We start from the raw sequence: 17,488 nt of genomic DNA on the forward strand, positions 1-17,488 counted from the left end.
CCACCGACTCTTCTCCTTGGTCCCGGATTCTGCCAGTCATCTCAGCCAATTCCATGTATTCCATCACTTTCGTCTGCCATTCTTCCCGGGTGGGTAGATCTTGTGTCTTCCAATACTTTGCGATGAGTATTCTTGCTGCTGTTGTGGCGTACATAAAAAAAGTTCTATCCTCCCTTCGCACCAATTGGCCGACCATGCCCAGGAGAAAGGCCTCTGGTTTCTTCAGGAAAGTATATTTAAATACTTTTTTCATTTCATTATAGATCATCTCCCAGAAAGCCTTAATCCTTGGGCACGTCCACCAAAGGTGGAAGAATGTACCTTCATTTTCTTTACATTTCCAACATTTATTATCGGGCAAATGATAGATTTTTGCAAGCTTGACTGGTGTCATGTACCACCTGTATATCATTTTCATAATATTCTCTCTTAAGGCATTACATGCCGTAAATTTCAAGCCTGTGGTCCATAACTTTTCCCAGTCAGCCATCATAATGTCATGTCCAACATCTTGTGCCCATTTAATCATAGGAGATTTAACCATTTCATCTTGTGCATTCCATTTCAACAGCAAGTTATACATTCTTGATAAATTCTTAGTTTTAGGATCTAACAATTCTGTTTCCAATTTTGATTTTTCCACCTGAAAACCAATTTTCTTGTCCAGATTGTAAACCTCCCTTATTTGATAATAGTGAAGCCAGTCTCATACTTTATTTTTTAAACTGTCAAAGCTCTGCAATTTCAATTTATCTCCCTCTTGTTCCAAAATTTCCCAATATTTCGGCCATTTGGCCTCCATATTGAGTTTTTTCAGAGCCTTAGCCTCCATTGGCGACAGCCACCTTGGCGTTTTACTTTCAAGGAAGTCCTTATATCTCATCCAGACATTAAACAGTGCTTTCCTGACAATATGGTTTTTAAAGGCTTTATGTGCTTTAACCTTGTCATACCACAAGTATGCATGCCATCCAAAAACATTATTAAAACCTTCTAAATCCAAAATGTCCGTGTTTTCAAGAAGCAGCCAATCTTTCAGCCAGCAAAATGCGGCTGATTCATAATAGAGTTTAAGGTCTGGCAGGGCAAATCCACCTCTTTCTTTAGCATCAGTTAAAATCTTAAATTTTATTCGAGGTTTCTTGCCCTGCCAGACAAATCTAGAAATATCTCTCTGCCAGCAGAGTGTTCTAACCCATTCATATTAGATACCCACTGGATCAAGGCAGATTAAGGGTGATGACACTGCAGATAGCTCTGAGCAAGCAACTTGCTCCGACACACTGAAGTTAAACTGAGGTCTTATTTGTCTCTTCCTCGTGACCCCCTTTCCCAAACTCCACCTCCTTGGCCTGAAGACTTTAGTCTGGATGAGTGCTTCTTTACTTCTCTGTCGCTTCATGCCTGTGTGCTCCTTGCACCACTGGGCAGGTGTGTTAGTGCAGGAAGCACATCCTTTGATAACATCTGGTTCTGGGGATAGCAGATCCTGGCTCAGGCTCTGTGGGCTCTGAACTATCAACCTCCTGTTCCTCAGACACTGAACCATCAGCATCGGAAGCCCACTCCACTTGGTAGTACAACAACCCTGGACTCAGCTGGCTCCTCCTCTGATTTGGAGCTTGAACCCAAGACCGTGGCAGAATAAATGATGCATAGATAGGATGCAAACATGTTTAGCATTCATTCAGAAATCAGAGGACTCCACTTTTCCTGTCACGAGTTTGAGTATCTTGTTGAATATTTTTTTTAACGGTTTTGCAAGATACCTGGAGTACTCCCCTTACCGCTAAACTGCTTGTTCATGAGAATGGTACCAGAGTACTGGCTTGGCCATATATCTTACCAGGCAAATTGTTTCTGTGATCTGAGATGTTCAGGAAATGATTCCTTGGTACAGAGACCACTCTAGAATCTCGAAAGCGTGAAAGTCTTCAGGGGAAGGAATTGTATATTTACTGTCTCTCAACCAAGGTGGATGTGTTAAGTGTGTGTGTAAACAGTAGAAGCAGGGCTGGGGGGGACGGTGAGATGGAGAAAGTGCTGTTTGGAATGAGATAAGAGTCTGAAAGGAAGATGTAAAACTACAGTACAGTGGTGCCCCAGTTTAAGAACAATTTGGTTTACAAACTCTGTAAAACTGGAAATAGTGTCTTGGTTTGAGAACTTTACCTTGGTCTAAGAACGGAATCCAAACGGTGGATGGGCACCGGCAGTAGGAGGCCTCATTAGGGAAAGCGCACTTTGGTTTAAGAACGGTTTTGGTTTAAGAACGGACTTCCGGTACGGATTAAGTTCGTAAACCAAGGCATCTCTCTCCCTGGAGATCGGATGTGGGAGAAGTGGCTATTACAAGAACTCCTTAAATCTCCAAGGAAAACCCAAAATGGTTGCTGTAGCCCCGTCCTCCAGTTTGTTGAAAGTTTTCTTCCTCTGAAAAAGGCTTCATTTTCTGTGTAATTCATAGGACCATGAGGCGGACTGAGGCCGTCATCTTGAGCAGGGTGGAGTTGCCACAGGCAGGCTCCACCCCTGGAGAAGTGAGAAGCAGCTATGGCAGCAGAATTGGGACTATGAATCTTGCATGACCCACAGCTTTTCTCCCCGAGTAGTTGAGAGGTTCCACATCATCACACTCGTCATTACAGACGTCTCTGCCACAAATACAGTGGATCTTGCAAACATACTGCTACTTTATATGCAGTGTTTCTAAAAAATGTACTCTCATTTTGACTCAAGAAAACCACCATTTTATAGTTCAAATCGGGAGAAATAAATACAGTAAATGGACAAAAGGCCGCCATCGGGGGTAGCAACGGAACTGACAATTCACCACGCTAGAGAAGAAACTAAAGATCTTTTAAAAATTTGTTTCTTCTCCCTTTAGATTCACAAAATGTTTAGGGGTATGCATACCCTTGCGTCCCCTCAGAAAAAAAGCACTGTTTATATGTATTGCATATTTGGAAATGCCACAGCTTGTCAAAATCATGCCTACTTATAAAAGCTTCAGAATACCATCCAAAATTGATCACCCAGTTAAAGGAGAAAGTATAACACATAATGCACTATTTACCCAGGTGCTCCCCTCTTTGCTATTTAAACTGTGGGATTACTGGGACATGGAAGGCTGTGAAAGCAAAACAGGTTAAGTCGTGTGTCAGAGCTGCCCTAGGTCCCAGTTCACAAAGGACCAACGCTGCTTCGTTGTTAAATACAAAAGTCTTTATTGAAGTTCAGTTTCACTTCCAGAGCCGCAGCGCGCAGCTCTACGTCTCAAGGTTTAGACCGCTGATGCTCCGTCTGAATCTCCTCCCCCCATACACCAGTTTAAGACTCTAGCCTTGCTCCACCTCTTCCTCTGCTCTTTCCTCCTCTGGGTCCGCCTGCCCGTCGGGGTCTCGCCCTTTCTAGACTCTTCTGACGCTGAGTCCCCTGAGCCTTCCCCCTCCCTCCGGCGGGCTTTAGGAGCTGGTTCCCCATCCGGGTCTCCTGCTGTCCCCTGCGCCTGTACATTTGAACTTGGTGCGCGCGCCCAGCCAGCAACTTTCCTCCTGACCGTTTCACTGCTGCTGTCACTGCTTCCCCCTTCGGGGGGGCTAGCTGCAACTGACCTCCCCTCCATTCCCCCACTCTCCGATGGAGGCGTGGTCAGCCCTGACTCATCTCCTCTCCCCGCTGGAGGAGACGCTGGTCCTGACACGTGACTCTTCCCCCCCACTACGCTCTGGTGGGGAAACTGGTCCTGATCCCCCGCTGGCTCCTTGTTTCTGGTGCGTCCCCCCTGGGACCCCCCTTGCCCTGACCATCGGCGCCCCCTTCTGGAAATCTTCTGATTCGCTGGAGAAGCTCATGGAATCTCTCGGGTCACTGTCATACTCCCCTACGCTGCCCTCGGATTCCTCCCCCTCGCTCTCCATTTCCTCTCTCCCCTGTGCTCCTGCTCCCGAGCCCCTGACATCGTGAAAACAGAGTGCCCGGGAATAAGCCATTTTTTAAAAAATAAAAGAAACCACCACCAAGCGACTTGGGCTTTATTAAGATTCTATGCTTCTCCATTTATTTTTAAACTGCAATTTCCTCAGTCCTGATATCCAAACCCAACTCAAATTGTGCCTTATATAAACTTAAGGGACTTGTGGAGCAATGGAAACAAGCCCTAGTTCAGTTCTTTAGCCATGGGCCCAGAGAACTATAGGGATCAAACAGCCTGGAATTGAACATTAAAAGCCTTGGGGGGGGGGAATAAAATATCTTTGTCCAGTGACAAAGCTGCATAGGAGCCAATTCCTAGGGGCTGTGGGGCCTCTGCCCCCCCAAATAAAATATTTGAGGGGCCGGACCCCCACAAAGTTGATAGGCATCCCCATTCAAATTGTGTGTGTGCACTATGTCATGTGATTGATTATGCAGGGTGGGGCTTACCTGGGCCCCCACAATATTTTGTTCCAAGTTGGCACCAAGTTGCAAAGTTGTGAGGTGAGCCTCAATTAGGAATTCATGTTACAGTGGTACCTCGGGTTACATATGCTTCAAGTTACATACGCTTCAGGTTACAGACTCCGCTAACCCAGAAATAGTGCTTCAGGTTAAGGACTTTGCTTCAGGATGATAACAGAAATCATGCTCTGGCGGCAGCAGCAGGAGCCCCCATTAGCTAAAGTGGTGCTTCAGATTAAGAACAGTTTCAGGTTAAGAATGGACCTCCAGAACGAATTAAGTACATAACCCGAGGTACCACTGTACTGCAGTTTGAACTGCAGAATACAATTACGCTACAAAACAGATCAATACACTTTTTTAAAACAGCAGCAGCAGCAAACTTAGTTGGTCTCTAAGGTGCTACTGGACAATTATTCATTTATTTCGACTGCGTCAGACCAACACAGCTACCTACCTGAAGCAAATAGACCAGGGGTCAGCAAACTTTTTCAGCCATGGGCTGGTCCACCGTCCCTCAGACCAAGTGGTGGGCCAGACCATATTTTGAAAAAAAAACCCCACAAATAACCCAGAGATGCATTTTAAATAAAAGGACACATTCGACTCATGTAAAAACACACTTGATTCCTGGACCATGCATGGGCTGGATTGAGAAGGCAATTGGGCCGCATCCGGCCCACAGGCCTTAGGTTGCCTACCCCTGAAATAGATTGTGTGCACACAGTTACAAATACATCTAACTGTTTTCCCTCTGTTCTCTTAATAAACAGAATACTTTGCAGCAACCACACTAACACTATGCACACAGGCTGTGTGCTAGGGCATGCAGCCTGATTGCTGCTCCCATTGCAAAAGCAAGCAAATGAACTAGGAAGGGGATAGCTTAGCATTATGTCTGAACTCCAAATAATGGTTTGCTTCTTTCTAACAAGCCAGGATTTGTAAGTCACAGGGTGGATAAAAATCAATGATTAAAAAAAAAAAAGGATTTTTTTTTAAAATTTAAATTGGATTTTTAAAATAAAATGCTTTTGGAGGAAAAAGCTTTCTAAAGATAGTTTTCTACTTAAGTTACATTATAGTCGAAAAGCTATTCACCAGGAAATAAGGATTTGTTTTAAGTTTTTCATGAGTGCTAAAGCTCAGTCTGGTTTTGTTTAATTAAAAAAATTGTTTATCCACATCAGTTAACAAACATGGATACATATGCTATAATGTTTTTGTTTTAGTTCAGGCTTCCTCAAACTTGGCCCTCCAGATATTTTTTGGCCTACAACTCCCATGATCCTTAGCTAGCAGGACCAGGGGTCAGGGATGATGGGAATTGTAGTTTCTGAAGGGCCAAGTTTGAGGAAGCCCGTTTTAGTTAAATAAATTGTTTAAATTGTTATTAAGGAAATGATTATTTTTCTCCTTCCAATTAAGTGCAGCAGAAAAGCTGCCCAAATATAAACAGTTAACTTATTAAACCTCACAATAATTTCATAATTACCTGTCTATGTATTTCTGATAGTATAACCAAATCAGTAATTTTGGATATAACTGTAAAAACTACTCTGAAAATTTATTATTCCAAAAATGAAACTTTCATCTGGTTGTAAATAGTAAGATTATACCAGCAAGAACGAGTCTTTCTGGAAAAAAAGAAGATTTTTAAAATCAAGTCTTACTGACTTGGGATTTAAATTGTGATTTAAATCAATTTGATTTAAATCAAATCTACCCTGGTAAGTCAACAACAAAACTTGCATTTAAGGCTTGCTAACAATCCTGTCTTGGAGGAAGACACAAAACATGACCCTGGGTTCAGACATAAATGTTAAGATATCCACTTTTCTGGTCTTGCAAAGCAATGGTACACATCAGGGTATGTGTACCAACAAGCTGTTTGTGCACAGTGTGGTTTATTCAGCCAAAGGCTTATCGTTCTGTGCAAACATCATTTGTAATGGGCAGCCTTTATCAGGCACACACCTATGAAAGTCAGAAAGAAGCTACCTTCCTTTTTTTAAAACACTGAACATGTTTCTAATACTTATAATGAAAACTTATAGCACTCGATATACTAGAGGCTCCTAATTAAAATAATAATAGTAATAATCAGGCACATCTGTTAAATATGTTTAATTTTTTTAAAATAACTGATGGCAAAATAAAATATTTACATCACATCATACTGTGTAAACACGCAATGTTGCTGTACAAAGAAATATACATGCAAAATAAAGCAAAAATCCAACTAAAATAAGGAATGAAATAATAATAATAATTCACAAGCAAAAAAAAAAGTTATGGTTGGTATGAATACATATCCATCCAGTTTTGATTTTAATTTTTTGTTTAAAAAGTTTCTGTACAACTTTACAAAAAAGAGAAATAAATAGATTACAATGGAAGTTGCAATTATTAAAATTAAAACCAAAGCCAGATTATGGCTTAAGACGGACTGCTATGTCTATTTTGTAAGGGATGTAGGCTAGGTTTGTTTCAACAGGCACAAAGCACAAAGAGAAACATGGATGGCTGAACATCCATGCTAGCTCACTGATGCACAGAAAACCATCAATGACTTAATATTTCACATATTGCCTATGTCTTGGAACTCATTAAAAAAAGCAGACAGTTATTTTCTGTCAGGTTCCGGTCCAATTTATGACAGTATTTTCTTCAAAGAGGAAAAAAACACACACACCATTCACTCAGTTATTGTACAGAAAGCAATAGACAAATCTGAAAATTCTAAAAAGTAGAGATCGATTATGGGGTGAAATAACACTTTGGCATCTCGAACAAACAAAACAAACCGTCTTTTAAAAATGTCGCCTTGTTTTCCTTATCCAGTTTGCATTTCAGGAAATGAAAATAATTTTACAATCCTTTTAAAACCAGCAAGACTTCCGAACTAGGTCCTAAGCTAAGGCTCAAGTTAATGACACAGTGATAAAACCCCAACCCAGTCCCCCCAACCCAGCCCTGGAAATCCCCAACACAAAAGTCATAAAGCTCGCCATACTATGAATGTGCTTTTTCTATATATTTATTACAGTTACAACAGGGGTCCTCATAAATAGTTGCATAAAATGTTAAAGCCACAACATTGCACATGATATGAAATTAAAAAAAAACCCAAAACAAAACAAAAATCCCAAAGTGAGTGCATTTACAGTATTTTCTTCCTGCTGTATACTGCTTGACGATAAGAGGTTGGCTTAAGGACACCAAACCCAAGAGTTCTTTTCTGATAGGTCAAGCCAGGGCTGACCTGAACTGAAGACCCACACAGTGGTTCACCACCATTTAGGGGGGGGGGAGTTATAGGGAGAGGAGAAGAGGGGGGAAATTAAAGAGACACAGGTTGAAGGCAGGTAACAGTCTATTTACAAGTAAGGCCTACATTTTATCAGAGCAAAATGGTTCATTCTATTTGTATGCAAAAATCTTGAGGTTGGATGCACTTAAAAGCAGAGTCTGATCTCAGTGCACTGCTATGCAAGATACACACAGGCGAGGCAACTGGAAAGCTCTATGTCCAAGTCCAAAAAAATAAAATAAAATCAGATGGGTCAAAACGGACACCATCTAGACGGGCAGCCATTTTGTTCAGTCGTCTTTTAAGTGTCAGTGTCTGTACCTTGTCTCTCAATACCAGTGCTTTGAACAAAGGCATATTTTTTTCCCCTCTGTCTAAAATCTTGAAAACGCTAGTTAAGATTGGTTGCAAAATTTCAATTCTCGTCAGACGTTTTTAAAAAAGGATTTTTTTTTTTTGCAGAACCCTGAATTAAAATACTGTAGTAAGTGTCAAGTTCTTCATTGCCTTTTGCAGAGTACAATGTTGCAGTCCTCCACCCCAACATAGTTTTGCAGTGCTAGTCCCAAGTACAACCGTGCTTAGATTTACTTGGAATGCATTTCCACACGATGAATACGCTAGCAGCTGATTGGCTTCTGTTTTTTCTTTTTCTTTTTCCTTCACCCCAAATTCAAGTCAACAGCTGATTGGCAGGAGAGCTTCACCCGCAGTTTAGCTGACAGGTGAAAGAGAATGAGAGAACACATCAAAGATAGGTCAAACTTTTGGCAAGAGCCTGCTCTGTAAGAAGTTTTTAATGCTACGAATGGGTCGAACATCGTTCTGGTGTTTTCGCCGCTCAATGAATGAAGTCAGTCTGGCTATGTCAATGCTGTCAGCACTTTTGGCACTGCCTGGCTGCAGCCATTGCTCCTGCAGAGCCAGTGCAGCCGAAGGGCGCTTGGCTGGGTCATCCTGCAATAGGAAACAGACAAAATCTTTGGCCTTCTGGCTTACTCCTTTGAAGTAGTCGTCCGGGAAGCTAAAGTCTAGGCGGCAAATGTTCAGGCAGGTTTCCTCTACGCTCTCGTCCAGGAAAGGAGACACGCCGCTAAGGAGAACGTATGTGAGCACTCCGAGGCTCCACACATCTGAGGTCAGGGAGACAGGATTTCCAAGGATAATTTCGGGAGCTGCAAACTCTGGGTTCCCAAGGAGCTGGTGGATGTGGTACGTGGTGTTGAGCTGGACTGCATCTCCAAAGTCAGCCAGTCGGATCGTTGCTTTGGCCAAGCTCTTGTCCACCAGAATGTTTTCAGGCTGGAAGAGACGAAGAAGGGGAAGTTGTCACTTGTTACGTCAAGCAAAGCGCCACATGTTTAAACAGCCTCACCCGTAACAACCTAACTTGTACCTTCAAGCCTCAGTCGAGTCGGCACAATTTCTAAACGTTCGACAGATTCCGAAATGAAACGCACAGCAAAACGAGATGAACGTATCATCTACTCATTTAACGTACGAGAGGAAAACTTAAAATGCTATGTGGGAAAAACTTGAATGCATCTTGCAGCATCTTTAACGTATGAGAGGAAAACTTAAAATGTGATGCAGGAAATACTTGAATGCATCTCGCAGCATCTTTTTATTTTGCTAAAAGCAGCTGCTGGGAAAAGCGTTTGTGGAGGGTGATGAGAACTGCAAACTAGGCGGTTCTGTAGCCCCTCAATGCTACAGAATAATCAAAAATGCTCCTATTGAAGCTGCTGTTAGCCACCTAGGAGAAAACACAAAGGAATAATATGGGAGCCTTTATCTTTCCTCCTCTGTGGCTAACAGCAGTTACTGCTCTCTTTTGCAGGGATGGCGGGGAGATTTGCATTAGGGAATTGGAGAGGGTAAAAGTCAAATTTCCTTCCACTTCGTAGACAGGCTGCCCCCGACGTTAAGAATCCTGCGAACCAAGTATTGTGAAGTATAGATGTGAAAGTCACAATAATTTCTCCTATTTTAAGCATCAAGGTACGGCATATAGAAAGAAAGTCAAATTCACTTTTTTTAAAAAAAAACCCAAACACTCAGCAGTTTGCTTCTTTCCAAACAAAGCATGAGTAGAGCAGAAATGACTGAGCAGAATGCTGATTGTTCATGCTAAGCATAAACCGTGGCTTACAGGGATGTGTACACAGCTGTCAAGGGCACTTTCCAGCCAATGGAAGGCACACAACAGATAGTTAACGCTTTATGGTCAAAGATAACTTAGTCGTTTCTACAGCTCTGGATAGCTACATGCAGAGTCTGCATCCTATGGAGCAGTTGCAGCAACAGGGGACCACTCCGCCTCCACAACTTTAAGTACCTCACCCTGACAGGCGGTGCACACGCAGCCAGAGACTACGCCTGCGTGGAAGGTTTTGCCTCTGCTCTTCCCGCTCCATCTCTCTCTTGGTTCTGGGAGAGAGTGGTGCAGGAGAGGGTGAGGGAGCACCCAGCCCTTCCCTTGCTTGACCTTCCTTTCTCCTCTGATTCTTCCATCCTCCAATTCTTGCCCCCTGGCTGGTACGGGTCCCCCCAACTCACTGCTCCCCTCTCCCGAGTCGGATTGCAGCTCGCCTGCCCCCGATGCCCACTCATTAGTGTCCTGCCAGTCCCCGACATCAGGCTCAATGTGGGCTTTGGCCACAACTGTACATTGTTCCTTGAGTTGGCTTCCTATTCACACAAGGCTCTCACAGCACTTACAGCCTTTGTGCAGTAAGGAGATGGGACTGGGCTAATAATACATCCCCTGGATGCACCTTGTTTCCACACACAAGACTGGACCACCAGCCAGTCTGTCAGAAATGTGTGGGTGCTCTGAAGTATATCTTGGTATTGACGGTATTCGGGGGGAGAAAAACCTGTTATCCAGTTCACCTTTAGGTCCAAGTGCACTATTCTGCAATTGTGAAGATACTGTACAGCATCCAGAATCTCCCCCAGATACAGCTTGATCTTTCCTTCCGTGAGGTTTCCCCATTGCACAATGTAGTCCAGAAGGCGGCCCTGGTTAGCACTATAAAAGCATAAGTGTCATGTTAATCATCATCATCATCAGCTGTCCACATCTGGGTGGGGAGAAAGCAAATGATTTAACTCTGCTGCATGGTAGAGCTAGTCCTAACTATTATAGAGGGGTGTGTGTGTGTGTAGAAATTAACTTTTTTTTTTAACCCACACAAATCTCACCATAAATTGAGAAATCTCCACTATTGCTCTGTGATTACTTGTTCTTCGGATTAACTTGAAATAGAAATGTAGCCTGATTTACTCAGGTGTGTATTTATGAAGACGTACTCACAAAATAAGTGTAATATTCTAATCATGTAAGATTTTCCTATCTTCAACATTTAACATCTAGAAATCAAGAGCATAACATATTGGCCACGTTTGAATGTAGAGCTAAGCCATTGTTGTTGTTGTTTAGTTGACTCTACACATGGGCATCACCAGATGGGCAGCATTGAAATCAGATTGATTATATTCTCTGCAGCCAAAGATGGAGAAGCTCTATACAGTCAGCAAAAACAAGACCTGGAGCTGACTGTGGCTCAGATCATCAGCTTCTTATAGCAAAATTCAAGCTTAAACTGAAGAAAGTAGGAAAAACCACTGGGCTGGTAAGATACAATCTAAATCAAATCCCTTATGAATACACAGTGGAAGTGAGGAACAGGTTTAAGGATTTAGATTTGGTGGACAGAGTGCCTGAAGAACTATGGATGGAGGCTCACAACATTATACAGGAGCTAAGCCATAGTTTGTTTAATTCATGGTTTGTCTGAACACCCAAACACATTATGCAAAAATAACCATCATTTGTTCTATGGCAACAAACCATAACTTGAAACCGTGGTTTGCTTTTAGTTTATCAGTTTCAGCTTGCTTTAAATGTGGTTTGTCATCATGTCTGAACCAAGGATCCAGGCGTAATCCTGGTTTGTTTGGCATCCTGACTGAGTGGCTTGCCAAGCAACCAGATGTGTGAGGCAAGAGAGGCTAGAGGGATGTTTGTTTCTTTGATGTATACCCCACATCTTCCTCCAAAGGAGCCCAGGGCTGCAAACGTATCCATACGAATGCTATTAAAACATTTTAAAAATGGTTTAAAACCACCTTGCAAAAAAACTAATGAAAAGCAATCACCCGCTCTGAAGCTATTAATTTCAGGGTTGCCTGGGACAGAACTTTTAGCTATCAAATATCCTAGTAAACAGTAATGTTTACATTTACCTAAACAGGAATGCATTTTTTTTCCTCCTAAAAGTCAATAGCGAGGAATAACTCGCAACATGCACACATTCAGTTTTATGCGCTTAACAACAACACCAACATCACACACAAAACATTTAAAAGGGAGCGGGCTTCTGGGAAAAGAGACTTTCACAATCCCACCCACCATTCAACCCAATGTGTTTTGACTATAAGCAATTTTGGCATTAGGTGTTATCCCTTGAACACAACCCCTGTGTAAGTTGAGAGTCTTATGTATTACCAACTTCACGTAGGAGCAAAATATCTGCAGGTAGCAGTAAGAGGACTATTGCTTAGTGGGAGGCGGGGAAATGGTAAACCTATATTATTAAACTTTGTATGGGGGGGGTTATGTCAGCATCATTTGGGTAGGTTCTCTTTCTGTTTGTTTATTATATTTCCTTGGTAGTGAAAGAGGTTGGGTGGGGCCCCCAAGGAATGGTTGGTTGTGTTTAGTTGGCTGCAGTGAGATTTCTTCGGTGTGTTGGGGGGGGGTCAGGTTAACCAGATTGTTTCATATGCTGTTGGTTGTTTTTGTTGTTGTCTTGCTGGGCTGTGTATGTGATAAAGGAGAGCCACACTGGGGTGAAGGCATCTTCTTCTATTTGTCCCCGTGTCAGTTTCAGTCTATTGGTTAGCTTTTCAAGTAAGGCTGTTTCCCATACAATTTGGTACTATTGGTCCATGTTCACTCCTGACTGTTCTCTCCAGTGTCTGGCTGCTGACAGTAGGTGGATTATAAGGTCTTTATCATGTGAGCGGTCATGATGCTCTTGGAAAATGTTTAGTGGGGCAAGTTCTGGGGTGAGTTCTAATACCTGTTTAGTTATTTTGCATATCTCTTGTAGGACTGCTGTCCAGAATGGTTGGATTTTGGGGCATTCCCACCACATGTGCAGGTTATGTGCATGCAGAGGTGCTGCCTCTCCAACATTTTGGTGTTGTTCCTGGGCATATCAATGCCAGTTTTTGTAGTGTTAAGTACCATCTGTATGTGAGTTTCAGTGTGAGTTCCTTTCTTTTGGCTGAGATGGAGGTTTAGACCACTTTCTAGTCCATTGGGTGGGGTTAATTTCATAGCCTAGGTCACGCTCCCATTGTTCTTTGTGTCAAAGAACTATCAGGAGAAGATTTTCGAAGGTGGTCAAGGGCCTAGTGGCAGCTGATTTTAATGTTGGATTGTTTAAGAAGGTGTGTAGTTGGTTGTGTGTTAGCCAGGGTATTTGGGTGTCTCTAAGTATGTCTTGTTTTTCTTGTGTCAGTATGAGTTTGTTGTTTTTGTAAGTCTTTAAGATGGTGTAGGCCTTTGGCTTGCCATGTTTTTATCTGGAGGTTTTGTGCTGTGTGTTGGAATAGTGGGTGATGAGCTAGGGGGGTTAGTGGGGCTGGGGCTGGGTACAGTTTACCTATTTTTTCCTTCTAAGTTTAGCATTATAGGGATTTTCTTTAGATTTTGTATTGTTTTGGTTGATTTTTATTGTAGTTTTAGTGCATTTTTCTTTTGCATTAATATTCTTTTGACCACTTTGGGAAGAGTCTGGGCCAAAAAGCGGCATATAAAATAAACCACAACATAACATTAAGTAACATAAAAGGGCACACACATCTCTAACACCAAGATGTAACTGGTGGAACTCTCAAAGGTGTCCAGGAAGCCGACAAGCTGAGGGTGTTGGAGATTCTGCATAACTCCGAGTTCATGGGTGACCTGATCTCGTTTCATCAGTTTCTTATTTATGAACTTAGCGGCTACTTCTCGCTTGGTTCCCTTCTGATCGCATCTCTTAATGACAGAAAATCTGCCCCTGCAAAACAAATGGTGAAAGGAAAGTCAGCTCCACAAGGCAAGGAATACAAGAGAGAGAGAGATGCATTTATTTTCACACCCCACACTTGCAAGCATGCATATTCAAAGCTGGTCTTGAACTATTAAAACTTTCTCCCTTTGAAATGCAACTAGATGTCCAATTTCTGAGACACTTACAATACTAAATCATTTTAATAATAATAATTATTTATATGAAGTATACTAAATCAGGCTGGGCCTGTTTGTCATGTTCTGGACAGTCAGGTGTGCAGGTTAAAAATATGATGCTCTTATGGTAAGTGTATGTATCAGTATTTTCATGTGAGCCAGCTATAAAAGGGAAATACAAGAACAAAATTAAAACTCAGAGTTTAGAGCTACATTCATGAGTAGAAAGCTGCTCTTATGAAGACTTGGGCTCATATGTTCCACCCTACCTCTGGGCTAGGAGGAGGTTCATCAGAATTAAGTTTCATTTCCCACAATTCCTGGCTCATTGTGTGAACCAGAGATTGTGGTTTAAAGCAAACTCTGGGTAGTTAAACAAGCCAACTGCATACCCCATGGGTTTGGCTTGTTTTGAAACTGATGAGTTCGCTTTAAACCATAATCACACGCAACAAGAGGTCCATCATAAAAAGTGAAACTAATTCTCCTGCCTATGAATGAACAGGGAAGAGGAGCACAGGCTTGATGTTTCTTGCAGGTTCCTTTCTGCTTGTGCACATTAGCACTAAACTATGTTGTGTGTATGCAGCCTCTCTGAATGCACATTGATCTGGCCAAAGATTTCCCAAAGTTCAGCTTATTTTGCCCGATTCATATGTAACCAAAATGGTGTGGAGGCGATTTTACAATTGCCTGATCTCATTCTGGTTTGGTAGCTTTTGCACATTAATGTTAGCTGAATGATATGATTTTTCCTTAGTGGAAGTGGCTCCAATGCATGACTCAGGCTTTAATTAATATACGTTAAGTAATAACATTGTTTTAGGCTACTTTTCATACCCCAGCACCAAAAGCTTAGAGTTTACTCTTGCCATGCAAACTCTTTTCTAAGAAAGCACTTGATTTCTGCATTATCAGGGTCCTTGAATGTATGCTAGAACAGCTGAATGCCCATCTCAACACAGAAGTCATTTCTTTCCAAAAATATTTATGATTATATAAGTAGGCTGAATCATACCTGCCAAGCTCAGCCACTTCACTGTACAGGGAATCAAAGTTATCTTTCCAGGTTACTATGATCCCATCACTTCCAGGACCTGAAAAGTGGAAAAAATAATCTAACATTGAGCATTTAACATGCGAAAAGCATTGCTATCTTTATTCTGTGCCTCCTTGCCACATAGACCCACCTAAAACTCGTAGACTGGCTGAAGATGAAACTGAACCCATATCGTTTGCAGCTACACAGGTATAAATACCATCATCTTCTGTGGTCACACCAATGATTTTCAGAGATGCTTCTCCCAAATCACTGCAAAATATTGTAAATTTGTAAACATGTGAGATTTATAAACACTCAACTGGTATTTATGGTCACAATCATCTAGTCCCTTCAAAATATTCTTTATGCTTTCTTGCCAACTATCTCACAAATCCCCCTTTTTGACACAGTATAAAGCATGCAAATGCAGAAGCCACAGGTACCTGTATGAGATGCTGTAATGACTGTCACTGCTCAGTGTGTTATGTTCAGGACCTTTCCAAGTTACTGAAGCTTTGGGACGACCACAGACTTTGCATTTCAGAATGACAGTCTCTCCTATCTCACATGTTGTCTCACTTAATGGTATTATGAATTCTGGGGGAACTGGGAAGAGAAGGAAACAATTGCCATTAAAGAGTTAATTCATACATCTTCTCTGTCACCTAAATACATGCATGTTACCTCTGTGATACGGTTAGTGCCAGTACAGTTTAAGTCTGGTAAAAATATAGGGCAGCGTATGCCTTGAGGCCCATTAAGATGTGTGTGACCTATATAGAAGGTCCATTTCTGATGCCCACTGGTTTGGCCATTATGGTATGTAGAAAATGACTGAAGAGGGATTGCATCTACGACTCCCCAGACGTTTTGCAGCCTCACAGATATTTCCCTCTGCTGGCTTAGCAGGCTCACCAGCCGCATTTTAAATGCATTTTAGACTTCCTCTGCCTTTGTAATGAAAAAATGTATTTTCATACTATTGGCAACAGTGAACTTAAACACAACTTACCATCATAAATGTAGTTGGGGTTGAGAAGCTGAAAAGGGAAGTTGAGAAATGTTAGCATTTTGAAAGTCTCCAGGCATTTCTTAAGGACAATAAGGTTAAAAACTGAAGTCTTAACATCTGTCAACTGTTGACATAGAGGACTGTGTGCAGTTGGTGCTCAATGATGTTGTAAGGTCAACAATCATCAGCATAGCCAGGTGTACTTAACATATCATGATCAATAGACAACGTGGTATTTTCTGTGCACTTGTACTAACAAAGCTTTCCCCACTACATTACCTAAAATGGGACATTTAGAGACCAGCAGTGAGATTTTTATGCCAAAATGTTTCCTGAAAAGATAAAGCAGTACATTGCTGACTGACAACGCCACCAAGAAATATCCCCTTTGCTGGGTCTCTGAAGACGTACCAGATTACAATGCCCCCTGCTCCTCTGAAGATCTAATCTCCAGGTAAAATTCAGGCAGGTTGAAAATCTTTTTACACTCCCTTTTCATTCCGCACAGGAATTGTGGAGTGCTCAGAATCCTGGTGGATCCATTGTGACCAAATATCATCTGTGACATCACCCAACCATGGTGCCAGTATGATGGCTCTATGATATTACAGTGGTACCTCGGGTTACAAACACTTTGGGTTACAGACTCTGCTAACCCGGAAATAGTACCTCGGGTTAAGAACTTTACCTCAGGATGAGAACAGAAATCGCGCGTCAGCGGTGCAGCAGCACCGGGAAATCCCATTTGCTAAAGTGGTACCTCAGGTTGAGAACGGACCTCCAGAACGAATTAAGTTCGTAACCAGAGGTACCACTGTACATGATGATGTTATACAGAGAGAATTTTATTCACTACAAGTCTAGCCCAAAGTATTCTCACCTACAATGGTTCAGAAATGCTCCCCGCCCCCCCCCCCACTTAAAGTGAGTAACAATTCCATCTATTGTTCTGTTAGAGCTGTATGGAAGCGATATTTATATAACAGTTTGTCTTGATAATATATATATATATATATATATGATATTGATAATATATTTGACTTGAGAACTGCCCTTTTTGGGGGTACTGAAAATGTTCAAAATGGGGTGTAGAAGTATGGATCTGGATTTATTGTAGGAAGTCATGGCAAAGGGATCTATTTGATATTAAAGCTTTGTAAACTTTTGGAGGCTTCTGTCATACACCTGTGGTCTATTATGGACGTTGCATCAGATAAACAAAATTCTGCTGGAAAGAGTTGATTTATCTCTTCTTACATAATCTAATATCCTAACTCATGGTAGTAAAATTACTGTCAATACACCGAGGAAACTGTTGCTACTTCTGCTTCTGAAAGGATTAATTAGGAGTCAGAAAAGAAGCTTCTTTTAACTTCTGAACTGCGGAATGATGTTAAAGGCGGTTTGGCCAACATAGGGCATGTGCACTTCTGC

At 41.9% G+C, this 17,488-nt stretch overlaps 1 protein-coding gene and 1 long non-coding RNA gene across 9 annotated transcripts in view; one reads left to right on the plus strand and one right to left on the minus strand.

Moving 5' to 3' along the window:
- The window catches only part of LOC310767617, a 47,616-nt gene that overhangs the window by 16,036 nt on the left and 14,092 nt on the right, over positions 1-17,488 (plus strand). The window contains exon 2 of the long non-coding RNA XR_014550967.1: positions 11,199-11,391. This is a non-coding gene — a long non-coding RNA (uncharacterized lncRNA). The remainder of the gene's footprint in view (positions 1-11,198; positions 11,392-17,488) is intronic.
- Positions 6,553-17,488, minus strand: part of TRIO (trio Rho guanine nucleotide exchange factor) — a 268,089-nt gene continuing 257,153 nt past the window's right edge. For all 8 annotated transcript variants that reach the window (XR_014550935.1, XR_014550936.1, XM_083624561.1 and 5 more), the window contains exons 51-57: positions 16,055-16,082; positions 15,486-15,648; positions 15,191-15,312; positions 15,019-15,097; positions 13,630-13,830; positions 10,649-10,787; positions 6,553-9,055 (exon numbers count right to left, since the gene is read on the minus strand). Coding sequence is in view for 6 of the 8 variants with exons in the window: in XM_083624561.1 (XP_083480687.1) it covers positions 8,513-9,055; positions 10,649-10,787; positions 13,630-13,830; positions 15,019-15,097; positions 15,191-15,312; positions 15,486-15,648; positions 16,055-16,082 (1,275 nt within the window). In the remaining 2 variants the exon portion in view is untranslated. The remainder of the gene's footprint in view (positions 9,056-10,648; positions 10,788-13,629; positions 13,831-15,018; positions 15,098-15,190; positions 15,313-15,485; positions 15,649-16,054; positions 16,083-17,488) is intronic.

This window comes from Podarcis filfolensis (genome assembly GCF_964270895.1).
Source record: "Podarcis filfolensis genome assembly, chromosome: 7".
In the NCBI taxonomy this organism is placed as follows: Eukaryota; Metazoa; Chordata; class Lepidosauria; order Squamata; family Lacertidae; genus Podarcis; species Podarcis filfolensis.